The following is a 24,159-nucleotide window of genomic DNA, read 5'->3' as shown; positions in this document are numbered from 1 at the left end:
CATCTGGCGTCCCGCGCAGCTTGAGACAAGTCTCCGTCAGAAGGAGCAGCCGGAACAGAAGAGATTTGGGCTTGTCGCCTGCCGGCTTCTCATTCGGCGCCATAACCGCCCTTGTAGGAGCCGGGCCAAAGTCAAGCCTGGTTCCTGCAGCAGAAGCGAGCCCTGTAGGCCGTCGTCTCCATCATCGCCTCCGCACGCCTTGATGGCTGCGTCCCCTCACGTTTTAGATATGCCCAAACCCGTCTGCATCCCCGTCGACCACCTGCCCGCGTAGGCGCCAGAAAGCTACTTTGGCTTTTCCATTGGCGCACACCTGTGGCTTGCTAGCCGTAATCAACTACGAGCCACCATCCACCGCCCCTCTTGTGCAGAACGACATGTGCGCGTGGTCTGCTGTCGCTGGTGCCCGCAGGCAAGCTGACAACAGCCTGACAAGCCAAAAGGTGCGAAATGCCCACCTATTGGCTACAGCCCAGATGATTTGGCATGCGAGCCCAGAGAGTGTATTGATTCGGCGGCGCGATAATCTGCGACTCATGGCAGACTCGAGAGGAACTCCGCCAGCCGTCTGGCCGTCGATTGGATGGTCGTGGTAATAATGTCTCTTGCGCACGGAGGCGTTCGAGTTGAAGGGCTGCTGGCTGGGTCGCTGCAGCGCGAAGGATTCGCCAGGCCGAATCGGGGCTAGACCCGTCGATCACTTGGCACTCGTAGATGCAGCAGCTCCGAACTCTCAGAGACAACCACCGCATGCCGTCCATCACCATGAGTGCCCAACCATCCGCTCTGCCCCGCGGCTGAATGCTCGAGTATGCTGACGGCGGATACATGCCGCTTGGAACGCATATCAGAATCATACGATTCCTACCGACCTGCGATTACATCTGAAACTCATCCGCCGTCAAGCGAAGTGTACTGCAGGGAGCCGCTGATAGCTCCACGACTAGACCGTAACCGTCGCCACATGGTGATCACGAGCTGCACCTAGGCTGCGCAACGAACCCAAGGCCCAGACTAATAATTCCTCTTTGCAATGCTCTGTCAGGGGTAATTTGGATGATTGAGGCCGAGAAACGTCTTTTGTTTTTTCTGTCTCTGCGCTAATACCCACCGCAAGCCGTGGAAATGAGATGCGACATTGCAGCGGACATCATCACTCGGGCGAGTAAAGATGCGGCATGAACAGCCTCCTTGATGGTCCAGCACCCACATCCTTCGACCGCACGCATTCCCTCCACAGATGCAGGGTGAACCTGAGGCAGACGCTACCCCAAAGACATGGCAAGCATAACTCGGAACAGATGTTTCCATGCGAGTTGGGTCAAGCCGCAAGCCTCTCTCACGTCTAATTATACATCGCATATGCAGCTCCGAGGGGCAACACCGAAGTATTATGATCTTCGTGATTGCAAATACGAGCTTTGCTGCGTTGAACAGGACAAATCACCAACGTCTAAATTGACAAGACTGCATCAACAGGAGCGCGGACATTACATCTCTGGTAATATGCGGAACTTACGGTGAAAGGAAAGCTATCCTCATTTGCAAATGGTAGTCTTTCATCAATGCATGCGCATACCTGTGAGAGCTCCGTCCGGAATGTAAGCTCCCGTTGGACCGCTAACCGCCGCCTGGACCTACAGTTCCTGCCATCAAATGTGGAGGAAGTATAGATCGGAGAGTGAAGTGGCGCCAAGATGGAGGCCAATAACGCCTCATCGGAACCTTGTGATGGTTTGCGCCATGGGACAGCTACTGCGTGGGTAAACCCAGTATGGAGCCCCTTGCTCAATGAACAAACGCCTACCATTATGCCCTCAAAACGTTCCACTTCCCATTCGCTACATCTGCGTACATCCACAGGTATGTTGCTTTGGAAATTACGAGGAAAGCGATGCAGGCAGATACAGTGAGAACATGGACGGGTTCTGCCTGTCCAAGAAGAAGAAACCGCATGGTGTAGCGTTCGAGGCTAGTTCACGGGAGGCAATGCGTACCGAGCGAACGCAAAGTCAAAGCCAATTTCTGAGCAGGGAACAATGTGGACGCTTGAATAACTTTCGAAAATTGCTATCATGGAAGATAATATCGTCATTGTTGCCTCGGCGTTTGCAAACCACTTGCTTCATAACGTACTGTTCGAAACAGTGAGCAGCCGTCAATCAGCATTACGAAACCGTGTGTTGAGTGGCATACTGTCCATTGAACTCGAGTCCCGAGTTGTCAAGCGAATTCGCGAGCATTTTCACATTCCCCACAGCTTTTGATCCATGTCAGGATGACCGGACCCAAAACAGACATGTGCTTCAATATTCAGATTGTTAATTCCCATAGCTACAAGACACCTGGCTGTCACCAAGCAGCTGCTACTCTGTTATACAAAATCTTAGGTGTAATTTATCTATCGATCCTGACATCCTTCACACTGACCTTGACAGCTTCGTATCCGATGCTGGGCAACTGGGGTAGCGATCAGTTCGACTTGTCAACTTCCAAATGAGTTGCACTAATGGACTTCATCTGCAAAGAAGAGGTTGAGGCCGGGTAAAGGTCTGCACAACTACGCTGTCTCTGAATCACAGATCGCGTTTTCGATGCAGAGACAGTGAGACAAGGCCCCGCATTGCTGGACTCCGTTGTAACACTGTCGAAGCATCGGCTCACCTCCAATGGAGATACTAAGAAAAAGCGTCCGATATACTCAATGTAGTTGTGTCGTCAATCCATGTTTTCCTTCTAATTGCGTCTTGTAGACACGGGTCTGTGCCCGCGCACCATACAGTATAATACACTCGTAGGCTTTTGTACTCCTTACAGCCCCACTCTTCCACTACCGCCTCGCTCCATCTTGTTCAACCGTCGCGCAGTAGCAATCTGCGATTGTTAGCCCATTGACCCACCAAGACCACAGCCACTCTCCTAGGGCCAAACCTACCTGTGTCCTTGTCTTCTGGCCCCTCACGGGCAAGCCCATAGCGTGTCTCCTTCCACGATATGTGCCCATATCCCTCAATCTCCGGATGTCGTCCTGCACTTGCCGCCGTAAATCGTTCTCAATCTTCATGTTGGCCAGTTCCGCGGTCAGATCCATGACGGTGGCGTTTTTCAAGCTGCCGACCTTCGCCCACGGGTGGATGTAGAATTTCGCCATAATGCGCTGCGAGACCGAGGGCCCGATGCCAAAGAAAGATTCGAGGGACCGCTTTACGAGCGTCGCTTCCGTGAAGCTGAAGCCGTTGATGAACACCTAAACCGTCAGTAAGACGCGCGCAAGGGGAAATGGGCGTTCCAGTAGCGTACCATGGCGGGTCAGCGTTCCGACGGCGAGTTCGCGTGTTGGATTGTCAATTGTCGTGTCTGATCTCGAACTCCAGACTTCCGTTTCCCGCTAGACCCAGCCGGCGCTAGTGCGACAGTGCGGGCAATGGCTCTACCTAGGTAAAACGCAACGTTTCAACACCTCCTCCACCATCGCATTCCGCAGGGGGCTGTCCAAACTACTTAACCTTGCGACTTCCCTCGATTGTTTCCCGACACAATCAGGCACCATGGCTACCATCCAGAGAGCTGTCATTTCGCTCCTCTTGATCCTCTCGATCACTTTCGTCTTCTTTGCTCAGAGCACCGAGGCTGCAAAGGGTCCAAAGATCACTCACAAGGTGTGTATAGCTTTCAATCGGATGCATAGACGGACTTGCTGACTGGATCCAGGTCTACTTCGACGTTACCCACGGCGATGAAGAGCTAGGCCGCATCACCATCGGTCTCTACGGCAAGACCGTCCCCAAGACCGCTGAGAACTTCCGGTACGAACGGATACAAGTCTACGCATAATTCTGGGGGCTGACATAGACTACAGTGCTCTCGCTACTGGCGAGAAGGGATTCGGTTACGAAGGCTCTACTTTCCACCGCGTCATCAACAACTTCATGATCCAGGGTGGTGGTAAGTCCGACTCATGCCCGGGTCTAGGATTCACAATGCTGATCAACGGCTAGACTTTACCAAAGGCGATGGTACAGGAGGTAAGAGCATATATGGAGAGAAGTTCCCCGACGAGAACTTCAAGCTCAAGCACACCCGCAAGGGTCTCCTCAGCATGGCCAATGCTGGCAAAGACACCAACGGTGAGTACCCTTCCCCTTCACTCCCTGCAGCATGCACTGACTATCCTAGGCTCTCAGTTCTTCATCACCACCGTCATCACCAGCTGGCTCGATGGCCGCCACGTTGTGTTCGGAGAGGTCCTCGAGGGCTACGAGGTCGTGGAGAAGATTGAGAACGTGAAGAAGGGTGCTGGAGACAAGCCGGTCCAGACTGTCAAGATCGCCAAGAGCGGAGAGCTCGAGGTGCCAGAGGAAGGTATTCACGCGGAACTCTAGACATCAGTACGCATTCTTTGCTATTGAGTCGACCCCTCAGGTTGGAGAGCTGCTGATAGTTGTACCTTTTTCTTCAAGATTTATACGGTCATGCTGAACCAGCCATTCCTGGCGACGAACTCGATATCACAGCGACTCCGTCTCACGACGATATCGTCAACATTGCTGAGGTATCCCAGGCCTCTTCCACCAAGGGCAAAATTCCTGGCCTGGCTGCTGCTGCTGGTTCTGCTGATGGTTTGTCGGTCGGTCAGAAGCTTTTCTTTATCGGGGCTGTCGTTGCGATTTGCGTGCTCTTCTTGAAAACGCGAAATGGAGGGCAAAGCAACATTATGGGTGGGCTCAAGGAGAAGAGCATGGCCTAGATTACGACGAAATGCAGAAACGTTCCTTTAGTAGAGCATTGATCTGATACATGGTGAACATCATTGATGGCTCTCTAGTGTGTCAAGACGCTAGCTAGGGTAGAGGGGATACGATGTCCTTGCAGTCCCTGCATTACCCGCCGATGACGATGTGCAACGGCCAGGGCACGTCCAGGGTAAAAGCAAAGAAGACAAATGTTAGGTTATCTAAAGCCATGGCACAGTCGCACAGGATGGCCTGGAGCCTGCACAAGAACCTAGAAAGGCCGCCACTACATTCAACTGCGGCCATGTCACAGTGCATGTCGCATGAAAAGCAAGCCTGCTGCAGCACACGACAGCTTCCATCTGTGACGTTCACCGCTCCCCACTCGCCACAGCCTGAGAACTCTGAGAGGGAGCGCTAGCGCCAACGGGGACTAGTGCGGGAAGGGTTCTCCGACACGCTTTTTTAACTTACCTGCGGCCGTCTCCCTCTTCCCTAACCACCCACCCTCCAAAACTACTCTGTGTGTATTGCACAACCTTACAAGCTCTTTTCCTGTGAAGTCCTTTCTTTTGGTCTTCACTTCTTTACTTCTCGTTTTCAGGACAGAGGCGTTCCCTTCTTTCCTGACAGAACGAGTCTCAGGCACCCGCCTGCGAGTTACGAGTTTCGTCACTTAGACCTGCTACTTTTCGTCTGTCGCTCACCGCCGAGCCAGCCGAAGCCAGCACATCTGTAATTTGCGCCCTGCACATTGCACTCCCAAACACACCCTCAACCAACTCGATTCCACCACGCCCATCATGGCTGAACAACTCGACATGGGTCGTCTCAACATCAACGACTCCCAGCACAACCCCCAGAACGGCTTCAACGGCGAGCGTTCTGCCTACATCCCCCCTCACCTTCGCGGCCGTCCCCAGGGCGGTCCCGGAGGCCCTGCACCCATGGACGGCCCGCCCCCGATGATGAACGGCGGCGGTCTCGGCGGCAGCGCGTGGGGCCCCGGAGGGTCAGTCAACACCCAGGACACAAAACAGGAAGGTATGCTAACTGGTGACAGTCAGGGTCCTCCCCCTCAGATGAACGGCGGCGGCGGTGCCGGTGGCTGGGCCAACGCACCCAACTTCACTCCCCGCGGTCGCGACGGTCCCCCAGGCGGTGGATGGGGCGGTGCCCCTCGCGGCAACTTTGACCCCAACGCCTACGGCAAGCCCGGCGGCGGTGGCTCTGGAGGCGCCCGCGGGTCTGGCGACGGTGCCTGGAAGGACGGCAAGCACGTTCCCGGCCCGCCCAACCAGCGCCTCGAGCGCGACCTCTTCGGCATGCCCAACGACCCCTCCAAGCAACAGACCGGTATCAACTTCGAGAAGTACGATGACATCCCCGTCGAGGCCTCTGGTCAGGGTGTCCCCGAACCCGTCACACGTTTCACAAACCCGCCTCTCGATGACCACCTGCTGAGCAACATCGAGCTCTCCGGATACAAGGTTCCCACTCCTGTACAGAAGTACTCCATCCCCATCGTCATGGGTGGCCGTGATCTCATGGCTTGTGCCCAGACTGGTTCCGGAAAGACTGGTGGTTTCCTCTTCCCCATTCTCGCCCAGGCCTTCCAGAATGGCCCCTCTCCTCCTCCCGCACAGGCTCAGGGTGGATACGGACGTCAACGCAAGGCTTACCCCACTTCGCTCGTCCTTGCTCCTACCCGTGAGTTGGTCTCCCAGATCTTCGACGAAGCCCGCAAGTTCGCATACCGCTCCTGGGTCCGTCCTTGCGTCGTCTACGGTGGTGCCGACATTGGCTCTCAGCTTCGCCAGATTGAGCGCGGCTGCGATCTTCTCGTTGCTACCCCCGGTCGTCTCGTCGACCTGATCGAGCGTGGCCGCATCTCCCTGGCTAGCATCAAGTACCTCGTTCTCGACGAGGCTGACCGCATGTTGGACATGGGTTTCGAGCCTCAGATCCGCCGTATCGTTGAGGGTGAGGACATGCCTCCTACCGCTGCCCGCCAGACACTCATGTTTTCGGCCACCTTCCCCCGCGATATTCAGATGCTCGCCCGCGACTTCTTGAAGGACTACATTTTCCTTTCGGTCGGTCGTGTCGGTTCCACTTCTGAGAACATCACCCAGAAGATTGAGTACGTCGAGGACGGCGACAAGCGCTCTGTTCTCCTTGATATTCTCCACACACACGGTGCTGGTCTCACCCTGATCTTCGTCGAGACGAAGCGTATGGCCGACTCGCTGTCCGACTTCCTCATCAACCAGGGCTTCCCCGCCACCTCCATTCACGGTGACCGCACTCAGCGCGAGCGTGAGAAGGCTCTGGAGATGTTCCGAACTGGACGTTGCCCAATTCTTGTCGCCACTGCTGTTGCAGCTCGAGGACTTGACATCCCGAACGTGGTACGTATCCCCCTACTCCTCACTTCCTGCTATTCACTGACGTTTTTCAGACGCATGTAGTCAACTATGACCTTCCTACCGACATTGACGATTATGTTCATCGAATCGGTCGTACTGGACGAGCTGGAAACACTGGTATTGCCACTGCTTTCTTCAACCGCGGCAATCGCGGAGTCGTACGCGATCTCCTTGACCTGTTGAAGGAGGCCAACCAAGAGGTCCCTAGCTTCCTCGAATCCATTGCTCGCGAGGGCTCCGGCTTCGGTGGAGGTCGTGGTGGCCGTGGAGGCGGCCGTGGCCGTGGCAACGCTGCTACCCGTGACGTTCGTCGCATGGGCGGTGGTGGTTTCGGTGGCGGTGGCGGTGGCCAGTGGGGAGGTGCTCCTCAAGGTGGCTACGGAGGTGGCTTCGGCGGTGCTCCCGGCGGTGGCTACGCTCCTCCAGCTCCCGGCGGCTACGGTGGTGGCGGCGGCGGCTTTGGTGGAGGCTACGGCAACCCATCCGGCCCTGGCGGCAACTCTTGGTGGTAAACGTGCAACGCACCGCTTCACGATATAGCCAGCCCGGGACACATTTTCTTCTCTACGATACCCTGGGCCTTCGTGTCGCCGCTACCGATGGCTTGCTTTCGATTTCCTTCACTTGCGAATGTTTTCTGCGAATCTTTCCCGGTTACCGCGGATCGATGCGGAAATCTGGAATCTCATACCCCAATCAGCATATAGACAGCGACTGTTTTTTTGCGGATCTGCCTGTTTTCGAGCTCTTCTCGCATACGATACCCTTCGACGCACTCTTGTCGAGCTCGAACATAGATGGCAGGACCCTCGTCTTTCTCGCAAAGGCATGCATTACGAACATTTCACGACTTCGCTCTTCTGCAAGCATGCTGCTTGGGGAGCTATAGATTCTCGCTTTCCGAGTCTTCCACACGCGGATGACCTCTGAGCATTTCCTTATCTTACGACAAAAGCGGTTCCTTTTTTCCCGGTCATACCCCTCGACGACAACGTCTTTCTCGTCGTCCTTGCGTCTCTCGGTCTCTCCACACGCGGAGAGTAGCAGCATGACCCTGTTTTGGACGACGGAAAAGTTTACTGCATAGATGGCGTTCATGAAGGTCTAGCCACGACCCAACCTTTGTACGAAGGAAGATACCCCCGGTTCTTTGTGGTAACCATCATGGTGGCTGTCTTTCCAAGGCCAGCTCGGCGGTGGGATTTAAATGCTCGTTTTGGTTTGCATGCGCATATGCGGACCTGACCCCGTGACTTGGGTGGAAGGAATCTGATAAAAGTATAGTTTCGAGCAAATGATTAGTTACATAGACTAGTATGCGCTGCCAATATGCGTGGCCTATACAATGCATGCGATTTGATACTTGCATATATTTCTCCTCGGTTGCTTCACATTTATCATAATGTGACATTACGTGGCATCTTACCGTCCCTCAACTTGGCGTGGCTGTCTCCAGAACATTATATCACTTCATCATCTTAACCAGAACTGCTGTGCATGTCCCGCTATACATTGCCAATGCGGTAACCGTGAATCATTGAGACTTCACTAGTTGACGGAGACTGTTTCTTAGTCGCCACCGCCTCCCACCTGATTCCTGGCTCTATCGTCCTTACCCGGCGAGTTGAGGTCCATATCAGTCGCTCACGCGTCTACTTCTCTTGCCTTCCCAGACATCATCTGCGCCACACCATCCACTCTATTCTTCGCGCACCCTCCCACATAGCATCAGCATACTCGGCATCGAATACATCATTTTCTCTCACCCTAGACACCGTGCTGAGATCAACTCGCTTTCAGGAAGTCGGCCCATCATACCACAATGCCAGACCGCCTCACAGGACACCCGTCCCTCCAAAAGACCCGTGACACCATCTCACGATGGGGACGATGGTGCGGCTCCCAGATATCAGACTGGACTGCGTTAGCGAGAGAGGAGATCGAAGCAGATTTGCGTCGTACCAAACCGTGGAACACAAGTCTCTAGGATTGCTTGAATCCGCTGCCCTTATGTAAGTCTTTCCACACTTGTTGGTATGAGGATGGGGATGACGAGAAAGATGGACTAACAAGTAGCGTAGGTATCGTCACGTTCTTCTGTCCTTGCGTCACTTGCGGAAAGACGTGGCATCGTCTTCACTACAATGGCGACATGAGTGGCTATGAGATTGTCAACGTGCCGGTACGCCATTTCCCTCCCTGACAAAGTTCCATCCAGCTTCGATTAGCGTCCCACACTATCCCACCGCATACCTCCTTCTCAGATTCCTGACTGACACTACCGGGAACAGTGCATAGCCTACGGCTACTCGTTCCTCTGCTGCACCCCGCTCGCCCACGGCTTCCTCGTCTGCGTCCCCTTCGCATGGCAAACCTATCGGATCCGCAAACTAGGCGACCTCGGCGGCACTTGTGTTGCCGATATACTCAAGACGTGGTTTTGCACGTGCTGCTCGCTGATCCAGAACGAGAAGGAATCGAAGTTGCTGATTGAAGGGCGTACAACGGGGTTTTGGGGCGGTGACGGCGCAGGTGCTGAGGGTGTTGTTGTGCGGCAACCAAGTGGGGGTTTGGGGGAGGTGATGATTATGCCTATGGCGGTTGGAGAGGGGATTAGTGGGCAGGGAGGAAATGGGACGACTACAGTTGGGGAATGTGCGGCGGTTTCTGAGCTTGCTGGCGAGACAGTGGTTTGCTTTGAAGGAGAGGAAGATGATACAGAAGGAGCCACTGGGGTACAACCACATGTCGACGGAGCCACCGATCAACACACCCGCCTCGAACCGCATGTGCCAGTTGACACTTTCAGCGCACACAGTTCCCACTCAGAAACGGGCGACGAGGCCATGGAGCGCATCGTCGCATCCGAGGACTCCACCTTATATCTGGCTGTGATGGCATTGCCTGCGACTCCACAGCACATCGCCTGTACGGCTCCTGCGCGAACGACTCAATCTGAGATACCCAGTCACCTAGACAAGTCCGAGAATGATTCGTGTCCGGACCCGGCTAGCGAGCACCTCTGTAACAACGGTAAAGCGGTAATGGCAGAATAATACTGGGTATGCTCTGTGCGAAGGATGGTTTTGCTAGAGTAGACTACGCTTGAAGAGCTTGGGAAGAGGGAAGATGTGATGGGGTGTTGAACGGGTGGTCGGCAGAGGTGGATGGTGTCGCGTATTCCTATTCTGTCCCTACGTAGTCTTTTTTTTCCTTGCCCTAGTTAACGTCTTTGTGGTTTCAATGCATCGCTGGTATCTTCAAACTAATTCTCTGATTAATGCTTATTTTGAGGAACTCGTCATGTTGATTTGCACGGTCGAAGATGGTAAAGAAGGTATGAAAGTGCGAGATACTTCTTCATTATGAATTCGTAAGTCATTATACAAGCAACTAATCCGTTGGGTACCTTGCGCTCAAGACTTCAAAGCGGTGGCAAGATCAAATCATGCAATTCGTACATTCTACAGTCCGCTCAACCCATCCAACAATGCGGTCAACCCGCCAACACCCAGCAACGCGCCCGCCGCGGCCTTCCTCCCTGTATGACTTTTTTTGCCATACTTGTCCCTTTCCCTCTCCTTCTCATACGCTCTACTCCTCGATTTGGATCTGCGCCGTCTTGGGCGTTCGAGCTCAGACTCGGATGTGGTAAAGTCGTCGTCGTGGCGTCGGTTGCCGGCATAAGTGGGGTTCATGTAGGATTGGCGGAGAGGCGAGGCTTGTACAGGGTAATTCTGGTTTTGGGTTGGTGCATGTGGGGGCGCGGAAGCGTTCGCAAAAGGGGTGTTTGGCGGTGGTGGGTAGTATGGTGGTGCGTTCATCGGCTGGGATGGGTATCCGTTGGCTTGAGGTGGGTACTGTGGGATTCGTGGGGAATGAGGGCGTGGTGGTTGCTGAGGGGTATATTGACTGGGTACCGGTATCTGGAGATTTGGAGTGCGGGTGTTGGTCTTTTGTTGGGGTGGCGGTGGGACGAGTCCCGGTCCAGGCATCGAGAGTGATCGGTCTAGTGGGGGTGGCCCAGGCGGCGGTGCGTAGTGCATCGTGTTCGTGCGATCAAGCGGGGGATGCGTGTTTCGCGGCACTGGTGTCCGGTCGCGGTCGAATGCGCTTCCTTTTAGAGCAGTAGGTGGCGGTGGGGCACGATGGAAAGATGATCTCCTGGCTTGTGGTTGTTGGGGTGGAGTCTGTGGTGCTGCTTTCCGGTAGATGTCAACGGTACGTTCGACAAGACGTTTGACTTGGTCAAACTGCAATGGACGTTCGATGCAGAAGCATGTCTCCCCTCTCGTTCTCCTACTATCCCTCCGCTCCTTTTGATATTGTGTAAACCTGAAACCTGCCTCTCGGATTGCTTCCTTGCACACCCAACTAGCCATGATCTCGGTCCAACTGCTACGTTCCAAATAGGCAAGTGAATACGCTTGATCAGTATTCGAGCTGACTTGCTTGGCATCGACAAAGCGCCAGTAGTATTTGCGCGCACACAACTTCCAAGGTATTTCTAGATCGACTTCACTGTCTTCCTCTTTCGCTTCTACCGCGGCGGCAGCCTCAATGGGGAGACTACCTAGACTGGATCGGGGCGAAGCAGCTGTTTGCTGTTCATTTGTAGCAGGCATGCTCGCTTGTGATGTACGAGGTGTAGCGATCGGTGTTGGTGGTGCAGGCGGACCGTAATGCTTCTCCGGGTGTGGACTGGACAGGCTGCTGGCCTCAGTGAACAGCGGCTGTATGCTGCCCGACCTTTGTGTTCGCCGAGCGCCATCACCTGAAAGCTTTGATGTGCGGCTCTGCTCTTCTTCGCTATCTGACTCTACAGTAGCTTGTTGATACTCTTGTCTCTGCCTTTGTAGTTCACGTTCTTCGTCTCGTAAGCGGCGCTCAAATAGAGGCAGACTCGTCCATTGTTGTAGCAAGTGCTCGGCGCGCGAAGCCGATATACTGAAGACCGCAGGTAGACCATTCGCTTCGGTGTATACCGACGTGTCGAGACTTCTCAGGTCCTCATCCTGATAAGATCGAAGGCTGGTCGGCCTAGGGCTTTCGCCATGCTCTGTGACAACTAAGCTCTGGGAACTGTCTGCCTCCATCAATAAGCGCGCATCAGACCGTGGCGATTGTTCGTAGAAGTTTGAAGCTGATAAGATGGATAGTTGTTGTTGAACAATGAGTGCCTCGAGTTGAATCTTTTCGTTGTCAACAAGTTTAGCGGCTTGTTGAGGAGATACCGTAGGACGTAACCTGAAAGACTGTCAGCAGCATACTAATCCAAGCCAAGATGTACCTCAAGTAGAAGATAGAGCTATGCGGATGCGACTGGGTCAGAGGCCGAGTGCAGTGTAAGGATGCAAAACTTACTTCGACCACATTATAGTCTGTGCTACATACAACGTTTGCAGCAGAACAGAGAGCGTCATGCTCAAGGCTTCCAGGTGAGCTGTGAAATAGTCTAAGCTTGCCTTGGTCGGATGATCTAAACGGGGATGGCTGTGTTGAGTAGAGCGAACACTGTCTCTTCGGTCATGGAACTTGTCGTTCTCGATCGAGGTAGTCATCTCGACGCTGGTAAGCAAGTTCTGAGCCTGATCGATGGCATCGTCCAGGGTGTTGATGGCCTATATGAATGTCAGCGAGGGCGTCAACGACCTCATTTAACGAAGCATAAGCATTCGCTCCTCCTTGTCTAATGTCTTCAACTCCCTTGATCGGACAGAGCAGATGAGTGGTATTCCCAAAGTCTTCTTGGGATTATGGCAGTACAACACTCCGATCTTGGAATAGGCCATGCTTTCCCGTAATTGCAGCGCGACTCGCGCGTCCTTACGTACCTCAGGTGACGGCAAACGATCGTCCTCTTTGATGATCGTCCCTAGCTGCTTGAGTATTGCAGCGAAACCGTTTGTTTTGTTTGCAACGGCAACTAGGTCTTTCGCGGCCTCAGGCGACTCCACAGCAACGCCGTATAGCTTCAGCGCGAGAGCTGAGCTCCTCGACACCACCGGTAATATATCCGCAAGCACTGCCATGCTCCCGCTAGAAAACGCAATACCAGATTGGAAAAAAGAGACAAAAAGAGCAGTGTGGAGAATCGGAGTCTTGGGAAAAGGCACCCGCAGCGAAGAGAGTCGAAATCCTTCGATATGTGTTACCGACTAGCTAACCCTAGAGTCGTGTGAGGTCATAGTGTAGGAATTAATGCAGGGCGCTGGTTGACCGACGACTAAATCCGGCGAAGATCACGGCCTAGTGATTGGCCAAGGTGCACGGCTGAAGGCAGGCGAGCACGCGAAGTGTTGAACTTATGCAGAAGTTGCCGCAGGGCTGGGCGAAAATCAGTGCATCGTAAGCATGCAAGGCGGAGGCAGTGCGCTCTCGTCAGTGTTTCCAATAAATGTCCTTGGTTGTCCGCGCGTGGGAGGCCTCGAGGGATTTGGCCCTCGACTGGAACTCGACTACGTGTTGGCAGCCTTTGCTGTCGGTATACCTGTCCACATGCCTAGTCCGAAGTATGCGCGGACGTCTTCAGGTGTTGCGCGTCAACAGTTGACTAGAGGCGCGCCAACGGTGTGGCACAGGATGACGCCGGCTATACGGGCGCGAGTTGGCCACCTGATGATTTCCGAGGCTCAGGCTGAGAAGAGTGGACAAGCGCATCGCGAAAGTGTACTTTGAATCTGCCTTGAGAGGCCAGCATCTGGTGGTGTGAGAAGACGATCCGGTGAAGATTTGAGGACGTGGTGGTGATCAGAGCCGGTTTGGGCCACTGGCAGTGGTGAGCTGCAGGCCAGTACATGTCGCGCCGTATCCCGTATAGCCCGCAATGGGAGAAGACAAGGCCTGGACAGCGTTCGGAATGGCATGCAGCTGCAGCGATGCCTGAGGGCGTTTGAATCATGGTAGTCAGTGAGCAAGTACAGACACATGTTCTTCACGGGCAGAGTGGGCGAGGTCGCACGTTGTTAGATGCCCGAGTCGACGCCCGGCGCCATGCATGCAGAGATGCCTTGACGTAGTTTCAAAATGTCTTGTACATATATGTCTACATGCAGTGTACAGGCCTAATTTCTAGGCGCCCATGAAAGATCGAGGGCTCTTGCTCTTCAGCGTTGTGTTCTGGCCGACAAAGTCCCAGTCAATCCTGTCCCACCACTGCTCGAGGAAGGCCCTCTTCCCGCGGACACCGTAGTCGTGCAGCCAGACGTGCTCCCACGTGTTGACGCACAGCAGCGGCACTACATCGACGCCGCCCAACGGCTTCTTGGGCTTCTGGTCCTGCTGCGCGGCCACGCCGAAGGAGCCCACCTTGTTCATGTTCTGGTACGAGTCGGCGTTGTGTGTGTTGAGGTCGTGGGACTGGCGCCTGTAGTGGGCGCCCGACAGAGGCGATCCGGCCAGGTAGGTGGGCAGGATGCGCAGAGTGCCGCCCAGGCTGTTGTCGTTGGTCTGGACGAGCCAGACAAAGCCGGGGCCGAACATGGACTCGGCGGTGGCGAGGAAGGTGTCGCGCAGGGTGTCGAGCGAGGTGAAGTGCCTGTTGATGTGGGCGTGGAGGTCTTTGGACGGCTGGGCGTGCACGTCGGGGTTGGTGTTGAGGCCGCGGAAGAAGAAGTGGTTGTTGAAGGCCATGCTGGCGATGTTGAAGGCGTAGGCCTTGGTCGGGTCGCGGGCGAAGTCGACGACGAGGGCCTTGGCCTCCTGGTTCTCCCACGGCGTACCTGCAGAGCGACGTTAGCCTGTGGCAGCGCCCTGGACGCGGCGGGGCGCTGGCGTACCGGCGGTGGATGCATTCAGCTCGTCGACGATGTGGCCCTGGTACTCGGTGTAGGCGGTGCGGAAGCCCGTGGGCGAGAGCACGCCCGGGATGCCGTTCTGCTCGAGCTGGGCGTGGTTGTCCAGCGGGGGCACTGTGTAGAGGCTGCGGGCGGCGGGCGGCGGCCGTCTCCACGACACCCTCGACGCCCCGGCTGCAGACTGCATGGCTCCCGGCCGGCGGGCCAGACAGCGTGTAATCATCATGTGTGCTGTCGTTGCGGGCGGCGGGCGAACTGGAGTCGGCCGCCCGTTGCTCGCTGCTCATCTTTTTCCGGCCTCTGCATCGTCGCGCTAGCCCCCGCCCAATCACGACGCGCCGAGCTCCAAGCGCCCGCGTCACTCGTTTCACCCACTCGCCTGCTTGTCCACGCAGAGCCACACAAACACGGTAGTCACCTGCCACCAGACGCTGCTAGCCAGACCCTCCGCCCGCCATACAGTGCCTCTTGTCCACTCGGCGCCTCGGCTGCCTCTATTCTCAGAACACTCTCGCCGTGAGGAACGTCACTCGCGGCTCCTCGAGTCTAGCTCGTGCAGGTAGATATGCCCAAGGTAGGCCGTGTCTTTGTCTGTTCCGTTGTTCCTACTCTGCTTCCGTATCGCTCTCTCATTTCTTTGTTTCATTCCGAGTCACTTGAGGTTCGCAGGCCCGACCTCTTCAACCTAATACCGCCATCACTTCCATCTCCACCACCATGGCTCCAGTCACACCCTCTCCCAGGCTCTCGAGGATATCCCTCGCCTGCCTTTTCCTATCCCTCATCCCCACGGCACACGCGTCCAGTCTCTTCCTCCGCCAAGCAGAAACATGTGGAGGGAGCGCAGGCCTCCAACAGTGCGGATCCGACTTCCCTTCCTCTTTTTGCTGCCCCAAAGACTCAACCTGCATGTCTCTCAACGGCGGAGACATACAATCAGTCATCTGCTGTCCGTCCGGCTCGGACTGCGCCTACATCCAGCCCACCACCTGCGACACCACGCAGCTGAACGCGACGCTCCATCCCGACAACCAGATGCATCTCTCAGAGACCGACGGCATTGACCTGCCCAAATGCGGCGACAAGTGCTGTTCGTTGGGCTACACGTGCCAGGGCACTATGTGCGCCAAGGACACCTCGCCATCGTCATCGCCGTCCCCAACGTCAACCGCAAACCCAACACCCTCCTCCACCAGCCCGGCGTCCGCCTCCCAAACCTCCGACTGCTCAGCCACCGCACCCGTCCAAACAAAGCAGGGCTTCGACGGCCGGTCCTTCGCAGCTGGCTTCTTCCCTGGCATAGTCATCGGCGCCCTCAGCACCCTCGCCCTGATCTGGATCATCAAGAAAAGGCGCGAGTCACAATCCAAAGAGCGCTACTCCGGCGACTTCGGCCATGTAGCACGTCAAATCAGCGACCCAATCTACGACCCCCAGCACGCCGCGCGGACCGACTTCATGCGCCGGGGCAGCCACTCCGCGCATTCGAGCCCCAACTCCACCGACCGGATCGTCCAAGGCATGAAGGAAACAAACGCCAACCCGCCCCTCCACGGCTTTACCCCCAGGATAAAAAGCATGTGGGACCGCACCCCCAAACTGAATTTTGGCTTCACGGGCGGTCTCCCAGCAAACCCTGCACCTCTCCACCCTCCTCCCGTGCGCGCAGGGAACTACACAGATCCGTATCAGACCCCGCCTCCCAAGCCCAAACGCATTCATTCTGCTAGTCGGCGCTCGAGTTCCCTCCGTACCAGCACGCAGACATTCAACACACAGCAAGGGCAACAGCGTCCGAATGTCGCGCGCAGCGGCAGTTCGGAGACCATTGATGTCTTGATGCCAGCACCGAGTTTCCTGGCGCCTCCACAGGCACCTGGTATGCGGCGCGACAATCGCTTCACGGCAGACTCGGCGAACACTACGTTCACGAAGCTCATGGAGCGGGCCGGGTTTGATGAAGGTGGGCGCCAGGAGGTGAGGGAGTGGAGGACGCCTAGAGTGTAGGCGCTGCAACACCTTGTTTCGATTGGTCGGTCCAGTCATGTGATGCTTTTTCTCTTCTCTTCGTACATATATTCTTCCCCTCTTTGCTGTCACTCCCCTTTTCTTGTTAGCGCTGGCGTTTCGGACCTTCTTTACCCTGGGCTGGCATCCTCACTGCATCTGCGTTTGCATTTGGTTCCGGCGTTTGTGTCTCTTTTTAGCATGATACCATATAGGCAGGCCTTTAGTCGCTCTCTGCGAGCTATTTCTCTTACTGATCACATATGAAAATCAACATTGCAGTCTTCAGCCATGCTTCGATGTGGAATGTCTAGTCCCATGTTCGTCCATCACTGTCAAACGTTATGATGTAACTCGTGTCAACACATGTACGAACTGTGTTCTGATCATATCATTCGGCGAGCATGAGACCCATGCACGCCTAGGTGCATTTTGTCATCCTTTCAATATATATACATCTTTGTAATTCATTCGTGTAGATCTCATCAAGTACGCCTCGAGTATATGAATACAGCTACCCAGTACCACGCTATCGCAACACTGACATGATTACCTCAAGGGATGTGCTACATAATCGGGGGCCAATGGCGCCAAACGTTCTTGCCTCGATCGGGCAGCTGCGGGAAGATCAGAAGTTGGCGTATTGTTTACAAGGATTGGTAAAGTTTGAACCGCACCCTGTCCCAACGTGCCCGAATGTGCAGTCGACGACGCGCCACGGGGACCTGCATCTGGCGATCCCATGATCCTCGCCTCTGCTGCCTGCGCCCTTAGTTCACGGCCCACCTCCCTCTCCACCATAGGTTTCGCCGCTTTCCGCTGCTTGCCAAAAAGACAGTGCCACAAGTCGTCTTCCTTGACAATCTCTCCCTCGCCCTTCTTGCGCAGGAGCTGTTTGACAGGCGCAGCTTGGAGTTCAGCCGAGTTCGCAGCGTCCAGTGTCTGTTCTTTGATAGCGGGAGTAGTGGGATTAGACTGTATCGGTGTTTTCGACAATGTGTTGTTGCTGATATGCTCGAGGCGGCGGGCAACAGAGATATCGTAGATGGCTTCTTCGACTGTGTTGCTGATAAGGTACATAAAAACCGTCGTGGGTCGTTCTTGCCCGATTCGATGGACGCGGTTGATGGCTTGGAGTTCGATTGCGGGATTGATGAGCGGTTCGCAGAGGAAGACGTAGGTAGCGTTTACAAGACTTAGGCCTGAAGAATCGGTTTTTGCATCCAGGAGCAAACACTCGACACTGGGATCTAGCTTGAACTCCCGGATGCCGTTCTTGTCAGTGATACTGCTGGCACCAATCTTCCACTTTTTCAGCGCTTCGTAGAGCACTTCGAGGAAGTCGCCAAACTGGGAGAAGATGATGGACTTCGCACCAGGGTCGTTGTTGCGGATCCAGATCAAATGACGCGCGATCATATCTACCTTGGTGCCGTATGAGCCTTCCAGGTCGATCATCTTGATCTCTTTCATAGTTGAGTCAGACAGGTCAGAGTAGATGGACGTGGTGGACGTGGTGGACGAAGAGCCTGGCGTAGAAGCATGCGTCCGACTGGCAGCTGCGTCTATCTCTTCTTTCGCTCTGATTTCGGTCGGTTTGAAGACAATATCCTTGAAGTCAGACGAGCCCAACTTCTGCTTACAGGTTGGGCAGGTCCGATGTGCCTGCCACCATTGATTGATGCACTCTTTGCAGTACTTGTGACCGCAAGCCGTCAAGACTCCGATCTCAATGTCTTCCCTACAAATGATACATTCGGCTGTCGTCTCCTTCAGATTTTCACTCCGGAGATGCTTCAGATATGTGCACTTTGTTTTGAAGCCATTGGCGTTGTTCTCGCGTTTCTCTCGCAAGTCGTCGGTTCTATCGAACTCGCGCTGGTCGAATCTGCTGTCTAGCGTCTCCTTGTACTTTGCGACGGTATCGGAGATATGTTGAAACTGCCGATAGTACTCTAGACGTTGGTTCATGGTGCCTCGATACAGTTCCTGCTCTTTCTCAAGTTCAGTGATAACCTTTGCCTGTTCTGTGACTATAGCCTGAACCTTAGTGATGTGCGTCTGAAGGATTTCGAGCTCGGAAGAAGCGCGGACATCACCACTGTTCGCTTTCCATTGCAGAGTAGTCATCAAGGAGCGAATACTAGAGATAACGCCCCTCAAAGATCCAGCCCGGAGTTTCGCTTGCAGTTCGCGTCGTCTCCTGACAACTTCAAGCACAAGTTGAGGTGCGTGACCGCGATCGCCTTCGTCGTTGTCTTTCCTCAGGGCTTGCTTTTCGGCAGCCCTAAGCTCGTGTTCGACAAGAGTGTCCTGTAGACCGTTTACAGCAGCGTTGCGGTCTGCGACAAGTGTTCGAAGAGCCATGATGTAAACGTATAGCTCATCCTGAGCCTTGAGCGAGTCATCGTATTCTTCTCCTGTCAACTCTTTGTCGTCTTCGTCATCAACCAAGCGCGTAAGAAGAATGTCAATAACTCTTGTGCGCCAAGCGTGTATCTGCTGAGCTTGCTCATTCAAATAATCACTGATGTTGTCCATCGTGTCGAGAATCTTTCGCGCTTCAATACCCCCAAGACCTGGGAGGTCAGCGATCGTAGGCAATTGAAGAGGCGTTTTGGTATTGACTTTGGCCATTTGCTGCTGCGCTTTACTCTTCGATCCCTCCAGCAGCTCATGGCGGATGGCCCTGGCCGCCTCGTAGTAGGATGTCTCAGACTCGTCCCACTCGCGCCACCTATCCGATCCTGGGTCCGTGTTGTACATTCGCAATTCTTTTCTCTGATGGAACGAAGTGGCGCTGAAGAACTGAGCGGCATGCTGAAGCTCCAGAAATGACCGTAGCGATTTACGCAGAATCGGGATACGGCCCATCTTATCTGCAGCTACATCTTGCTCTTCATCAGCCTCACGAAGGTCAGCTGTAGATGCGCGGCCCAGCTTTTGCTGCTCCGCGCGTAGCTCGCCTCTGCATATCTTGATATATGTCTCTGCTTCTTCTCGGGCTTTGTAGTAGTACTCAAGTGCGTGTACTGGATCTTCGGAATAAGCATGAATGTGACCCATCTTGATCAGACATAGAATCATTTCGCGAGCCTCTGACTTCCATTTGGTGTCGTTCTGCTCAATCATGACCTCCAGAACTTCGTGTACGGTGCGCAAAGCCGCCTTCTTTCCACCCAAGGCTCTTTGATTCTTTCGACCCACGTTCGCATGGAGACACGTCTGGCGCAGCCTGACCAGCCATTCCCGCATGCGCTCGACAACCTGGGGATGGGTCTCGTCGCGACCTTCTTCCAAGGGCTGCCCTTCACGTGTGAGCCAACATGCATCACACATTTGACGCATCATTTCGCTGTAGTTCTGTTCCTCGATAGTTGTGAAAGGAACTGTAATGACAACGCGTTTCTGAGGCGGTATCTGAAGGTCATCGCGAACTCTGTCCTTGGTATGCCGTAGGGCAATCTCGCTGAAAATGCTCTTGAACGACGCTTTGTCGAGGCGATTCCAGATTGCCTCGTGGTTTACAAATGTGTCACATCTGAGGAAGATCAAAAGACCACGTAGATCCTGGACGTCCTTGCGAAGAGGAGTGCCGGAAACTGCCCAGGCGTTACACCGCGGAATGATCCGCGCTACTTGGGCGGCCTGACTGACCCCACGCTCCACCATTTGCGCTTCGTCTAGGCAGACTCTCCACCAGGAGATGCCGACGAGAGGGCTAGTGCGACGCTCGTGGCGTTTGGGGCGTCGAGAGCTGCGCTCCGGGGGAGGTACAGCGTGATGAATCTCTTTCGAGAGCACATGATACGTCGTTAGCACTACGTCGTATTGCAGGAGATGCTCAATGGTAGATGGTGCATGGACACTCTTTGGTGCAGTCGGAGGTGGGAGACCCTTGTAATGGCAGACTTTGAGATCAGGGGCGTGAGTGCGCAATTCGCTCATCCACTGTTCTAGGATCGAAGGTGGAGTGATGATCAACGTAGCACCTGAGGGCTTAACTTCAGCTTCAGTGTATACGTCGTAGACGTTTCCTTTGGGGATGTCTCGCTTGTGATGGGATATGAGTGCGATTAGCTCGACTGTTTTACCTAAGCCCATCTCTTCGGCGAGTATGCCGCCGCGCAGTGACCGCAGAGCGTCGTCCTTGGCTGCATCTATATTTGTAACAATAGAGCCTCGGAGATAGCTGACATAGCACGGTGTTCCCAGGACGTCTTGAGTCTGCCTGAACGATGCTGGTGGCGAACTGTTGACGAATGGCTCGAGCAGCCCAGAGGATGAGAATGCAACGCCTTCTCGACGCAAGAGCCAATCAACGGTCCTCTCTTGGAAAGGTAGAAGCTTGGTCTCGAGCAAACTCTGTTTGATGCGTGGGGAGACATCCATGTCTGCTGCTGGCACATGAACCGAAGTGTAGAAATCAGACAAAGTCCATTTCTTGTCGCCTCTTGTAAACTCGTCAGTCATGTAGACGCGGAGAAGACTCAGATCCGCGGCCATATAATGGTGTGTGACGGCTAGGTCCTCAACCACTGACATGCCCAAGGTCCACCGTATCTCGACAACCAATTTGTGTATACTGCGTCCCTCACCGGGCGCGTACAGCTGACAGCGACAGAAAGCTGCTCGAGACGCGGGTTTGGTGTTCTTGCCTCGACGCGTAGTAGCAAATGTAGTCACGGTCCGAAGGTGGGGCAGGATCGAGTCTGCGAAGGCGGAAGAGGTTGTGGCGGCCAGGTCAAGTCCCGTTCTATCGACCATGTTTCGGAGTCTAATTTGCAGGGTCTCTTTTGCCCGATCCCTGTGGCACGATTCGAGTTCTAGAGGTATGGAATCTTGCGGTGTGGCTGAGGCGTCCGTCGTGTCCATGAAGTCTGGCGAAGGAAGAGGCATGTTCTGCATACGGGTCAGTCCAGCATCACAGATGTTGGCCAGCCCACTAACCAAGTCAATAGATACTCTGGCCAAGACGATACTATCTTTTGCGTCTGCGTCCGCCCGCCAAGGCACGGAGATAGCCCTGCCATCACCAGTTTTACGTCGCTTGGGCGACGGCTCTTGCTCCGTATGCGCAGGCGCTTTGAACCAGTCCTGCATGGTACGTATGCAGTCCGAGGCATCTTGCGCCGGCAGTGATGGCGGCCCACGGCATCTCGAGAGGCCGCTCGCAGGCACCGGATATGCGCAGAGGAGCTCAGCACTGCCCTCTAGAGCAATAACCATGGCGGCAGAGTGGGCGCGTGTGCGGGGAACAAGGTGTGGTGTAATGAGGGACAGGGCGAAGACGGGCGTGGGCGGATATCCGTAATCGCCGACGCGCCAAGACAGGTGGAGACCAGGGTCCCCACAACCAGGCATCAGTCCCACCATTCAATCCTACCCCAGACACGGGTCTGCTTCGCGCACACACATGACAAGGCGCGAGGAGAGAATGTAGAGGCTCGGCTTTGCGCCAAAATTGACCACCTAATCAGCACCGGCTAATGGTACCGTGTCTGTTACTAGTCAAACTATTACGAGCTCCCATTGTTCCTGCATCAACTACTTTGGCTCCCCTGACCTTTCCCAACACACGCTACTGTAGCTGCAATGTTGCAGCGACTGCGTTGCTTCCTCAGGACAGGACGTGCATGACCCTCAAGTCGAACTGAGCGCACCCTTATGTAGCAAACTAACCAGGTAGTGTATCCCGGTCTGCCATGTCCGTCTTTGCGAGCTTGCGTGGTAGTAGACTACAAGGGAGCAGTCTTTGGCGCCGCATTTCCGCTCGTAGACGGCATTGCAAGTCCAGTCTGGATGGGTGCAGGCTGCCATGTTTGAGCCTTTGCTTCAAACCCGTCCTTCTCAACGATGTTGACATCCCTAAGTGCAAGTATAAGCATAGTTCCAGTGCTGCATCGCATCAAGTCCAAGAAGAAAATCCAGTAGCAAGTATTTACTCCGTAGCCAGCACTTTCTTGATCGGTTCTGCAGCCTCGATGAACTTCTCGACCATGGTGTCCAGCTTGGTGAGGTCGTCCTTGCCCTTCTTAACCTCCGCAATGAGCTTTTGCTTCTGCTTCAGCTTCTCCTGCCGCGCTTCCTCGAGCTTGAGACGGACTTGGTGTTCGTGCTCGATGCGCGCCGTCATAAGGTCGTGTTCATTCGAATCTTGGTGCTCGGGGAACTGCTCGAGGAACTGCTCGCGGGGGATGAGTGGTAGCTTCATGTATTTGTGGCTACACAATAGTTAGCGATGGACGCAGTTTTCCACGCGAAGACGCACTCGTAGTTTTCAGCAGCAGAGATCTCGGATCGTAGCGACTGCTCCTCATACTTGAGGTTGTGGAGACCCAGAATGAGCGCATCGTTCACCGCCCTGTCATCGGAGGTCTTCGACTTTTCCTCGCGCACTTTCAGCACGCTCTGCCGATACAAGGTCTTGACAATCGACAGTTGCGCGCGGATGTACTTCGCCCGCTTCTCTATGTCTTGTGTGGCTTTCTTCTCCTTGTCAATATCTTCGCGCGAACCTGGCTTCGTATTCTTTGGGTGGGCGAGCTGGTAGTCTACAAGCTCATTGATGAGCTTCTTGAGGTTTTGCACTTCGTTGTACAAACGCGCGTTATGCGGCGTCTTGATGAGATCGGCGATATTGAAGGTGGAGAGATCCGTAGGCATCGCGTCACTAGCCGGCGCGACTGGAAGCTGATGTCCGCTCATATTGGGAGCCTTTGCAGGGTGTGGTCGCGGGTGTTGGCGCGCTCGAAGAAAGGCGCGCCTGCTTGGCATTCGGCTCGGACTCCAGTATCACGTGATCTCGTTGAACCTGGGTACAGCTCCTACCACCTGAGCCACGCCTGTTTCTACCAACGACGCCACAATTAGGCTGAACTCTCGGAAAATACACTAGGTCCCCAATGCATTGCCTGAGATATCGAATACGCCACGTCTGATCGATCTCGGTAAGCAGTGCGCAGTGTGGAGAGATGAGATGCGTACCAGATCCTGGCTCATTCGATCCCACAGGGCGCCACATATCCTCGCCTATCATCCTGACGCATCGTGAAGGGATGTTCACATTGAGCACATCGCGCATCAGATCGATCGTACTCAGCGCACTGGTCAGCCGTTCAATCCAAGTACTAGCATCGAGCAGTTCCAGGAATCCAAACATGCATACCCTGATTGAGCGGACTTAGGCCCACC

At 54.7% G+C, this 24,159-nt stretch overlaps 8 protein-coding genes across 8 annotated transcripts; 3 read left to right on the top strand and 5 right to left on the bottom strand.

Annotated features, from left to right (window-relative positions):
- Window positions 1-2,811: 2,811 nt before the first annotated feature.
- On the bottom strand, window positions 2,812-3,303 carry J4E79_006309 (uncharacterized protein; the record flags this gene model as incomplete). Its single annotated transcript, XM_049355180.1, has 3 exons — window positions 2,812-2,874; window positions 2,936-3,247; window positions 3,301-3,303. The coding sequence occupies 3 exons, from the start codon at window positions 3,301-3,303 to the stop codon at window positions 2,812-2,814; spliced, it is 378 nt and encodes a 125-aa protein (XP_049210576.1).
- A 245-nt stretch (window positions 3,304-3,548) lies between these two features.
- On the top strand, window positions 3,549-4,382 carry CPR2 (Peptidyl-prolyl cis-trans isomerase B; the record flags this gene model as incomplete). The annotated part of the gene is made up of 5 exons (XM_049355179.1): window positions 3,549-3,659; window positions 3,712-3,806; window positions 3,860-3,945; window positions 3,999-4,127; window positions 4,177-4,382. 5 exons carry the CDS (start codon window positions 3,549-3,551, stop codon window positions 4,380-4,382), a joined length of 627 nt encoding a protein of 208 aa, XP_049210575.1.
- Window positions 4,383-5,536: 1,154 nt separating this feature from the next.
- On the top strand, window positions 5,537-7,674 carry DED1 (DEAD-box ATP-dependent RNA helicase; the record flags this gene model as incomplete). Its single annotated transcript, XM_049355178.1, has 3 exons — window positions 5,537-5,745; window positions 5,797-7,144; window positions 7,195-7,674. The coding sequence occupies 3 exons, from the start codon at window positions 5,537-5,539 to the stop codon at window positions 7,672-7,674; spliced, it is 2,037 nt and encodes a 678-aa protein (XP_049210574.1).
- A 2,952-nt stretch (window positions 7,675-10,626) lies between these two features.
- Window positions 10,627-13,194, bottom strand: J4E79_006306 (uncharacterized protein; the record flags this gene model as incomplete). Its single annotated transcript, XM_049355177.1, has 4 exons — window positions 10,627-12,409; window positions 12,453-12,470; window positions 12,527-12,783; window positions 12,997-13,194. 4 exons carry the CDS (start codon window positions 13,192-13,194, stop codon window positions 10,627-10,629), a joined length of 2,256 nt encoding a protein of 751 aa, XP_049210573.1.
- A 1,039-nt stretch (window positions 13,195-14,233) lies between these two features.
- J4E79_006305 (uncharacterized protein) lies at window positions 14,234-15,181 on the bottom strand (the record flags this gene model as incomplete). The annotated part of the gene is made up of 2 exons (XM_049355176.1): window positions 14,234-14,883; window positions 14,941-15,181. 2 exons carry the CDS (start codon window positions 15,179-15,181, stop codon window positions 14,234-14,236), a joined length of 891 nt encoding a protein of 296 aa, XP_049210572.1.
- A 494-nt stretch (window positions 15,182-15,675) lies between these two features.
- Window positions 15,676-16,965, top strand: J4E79_006304 (uncharacterized protein; the record flags this gene model as incomplete). Its single annotated transcript, XM_049355175.1, has 1 exon — window positions 15,676-16,965. One exon carries the CDS (start codon window positions 15,676-15,678, stop codon window positions 16,963-16,965), a length of 1,290 nt encoding a protein of 429 aa, XP_049210571.1.
- A 549-nt stretch (window positions 16,966-17,514) lies between these two features.
- On the bottom strand, window positions 17,515-22,194 carry J4E79_006303 (uncharacterized protein; the record flags this gene model as incomplete). Its single annotated transcript, XM_049355174.1, has 2 exons — window positions 17,515-21,867; window positions 21,916-22,194. The coding sequence occupies 2 exons, from the start codon at window positions 22,192-22,194 to the stop codon at window positions 17,515-17,517; spliced, it is 4,632 nt and encodes a 1,543-aa protein (XP_049210570.1).
- A 712-nt stretch (window positions 22,195-22,906) lies between these two features.
- J4E79_006302 (uncharacterized protein) lies at window positions 22,907-23,673 on the bottom strand (the record flags this gene model as incomplete). The annotated part of the gene is made up of 2 exons (XM_049355173.1): window positions 22,907-23,189; window positions 23,237-23,673. The coding sequence occupies 2 exons, from the start codon at window positions 23,671-23,673 to the stop codon at window positions 22,907-22,909; spliced, it is 720 nt and encodes a 239-aa protein (XP_049210569.1).
- Between the last annotated feature and the right edge of the window lie 486 nt (window positions 23,674-24,159).

The sequence above is a fragment of the Alternaria viburni genome (assembly GCF_023758015.1).
Source record: "Alternaria viburni strain BMP 2772 chromosome Unknown scaffold_12, whole genome shotgun sequence".
Lineage (NCBI taxonomy): Eukaryota > Fungi > Ascomycota > Dothideomycetes > Pleosporales > Pleosporaceae > Alternaria > Alternaria viburni.
Note: the sequence above shows the minus strand (reverse complement) of the source record. Positions and strands in the feature narration are given on the sequence as shown.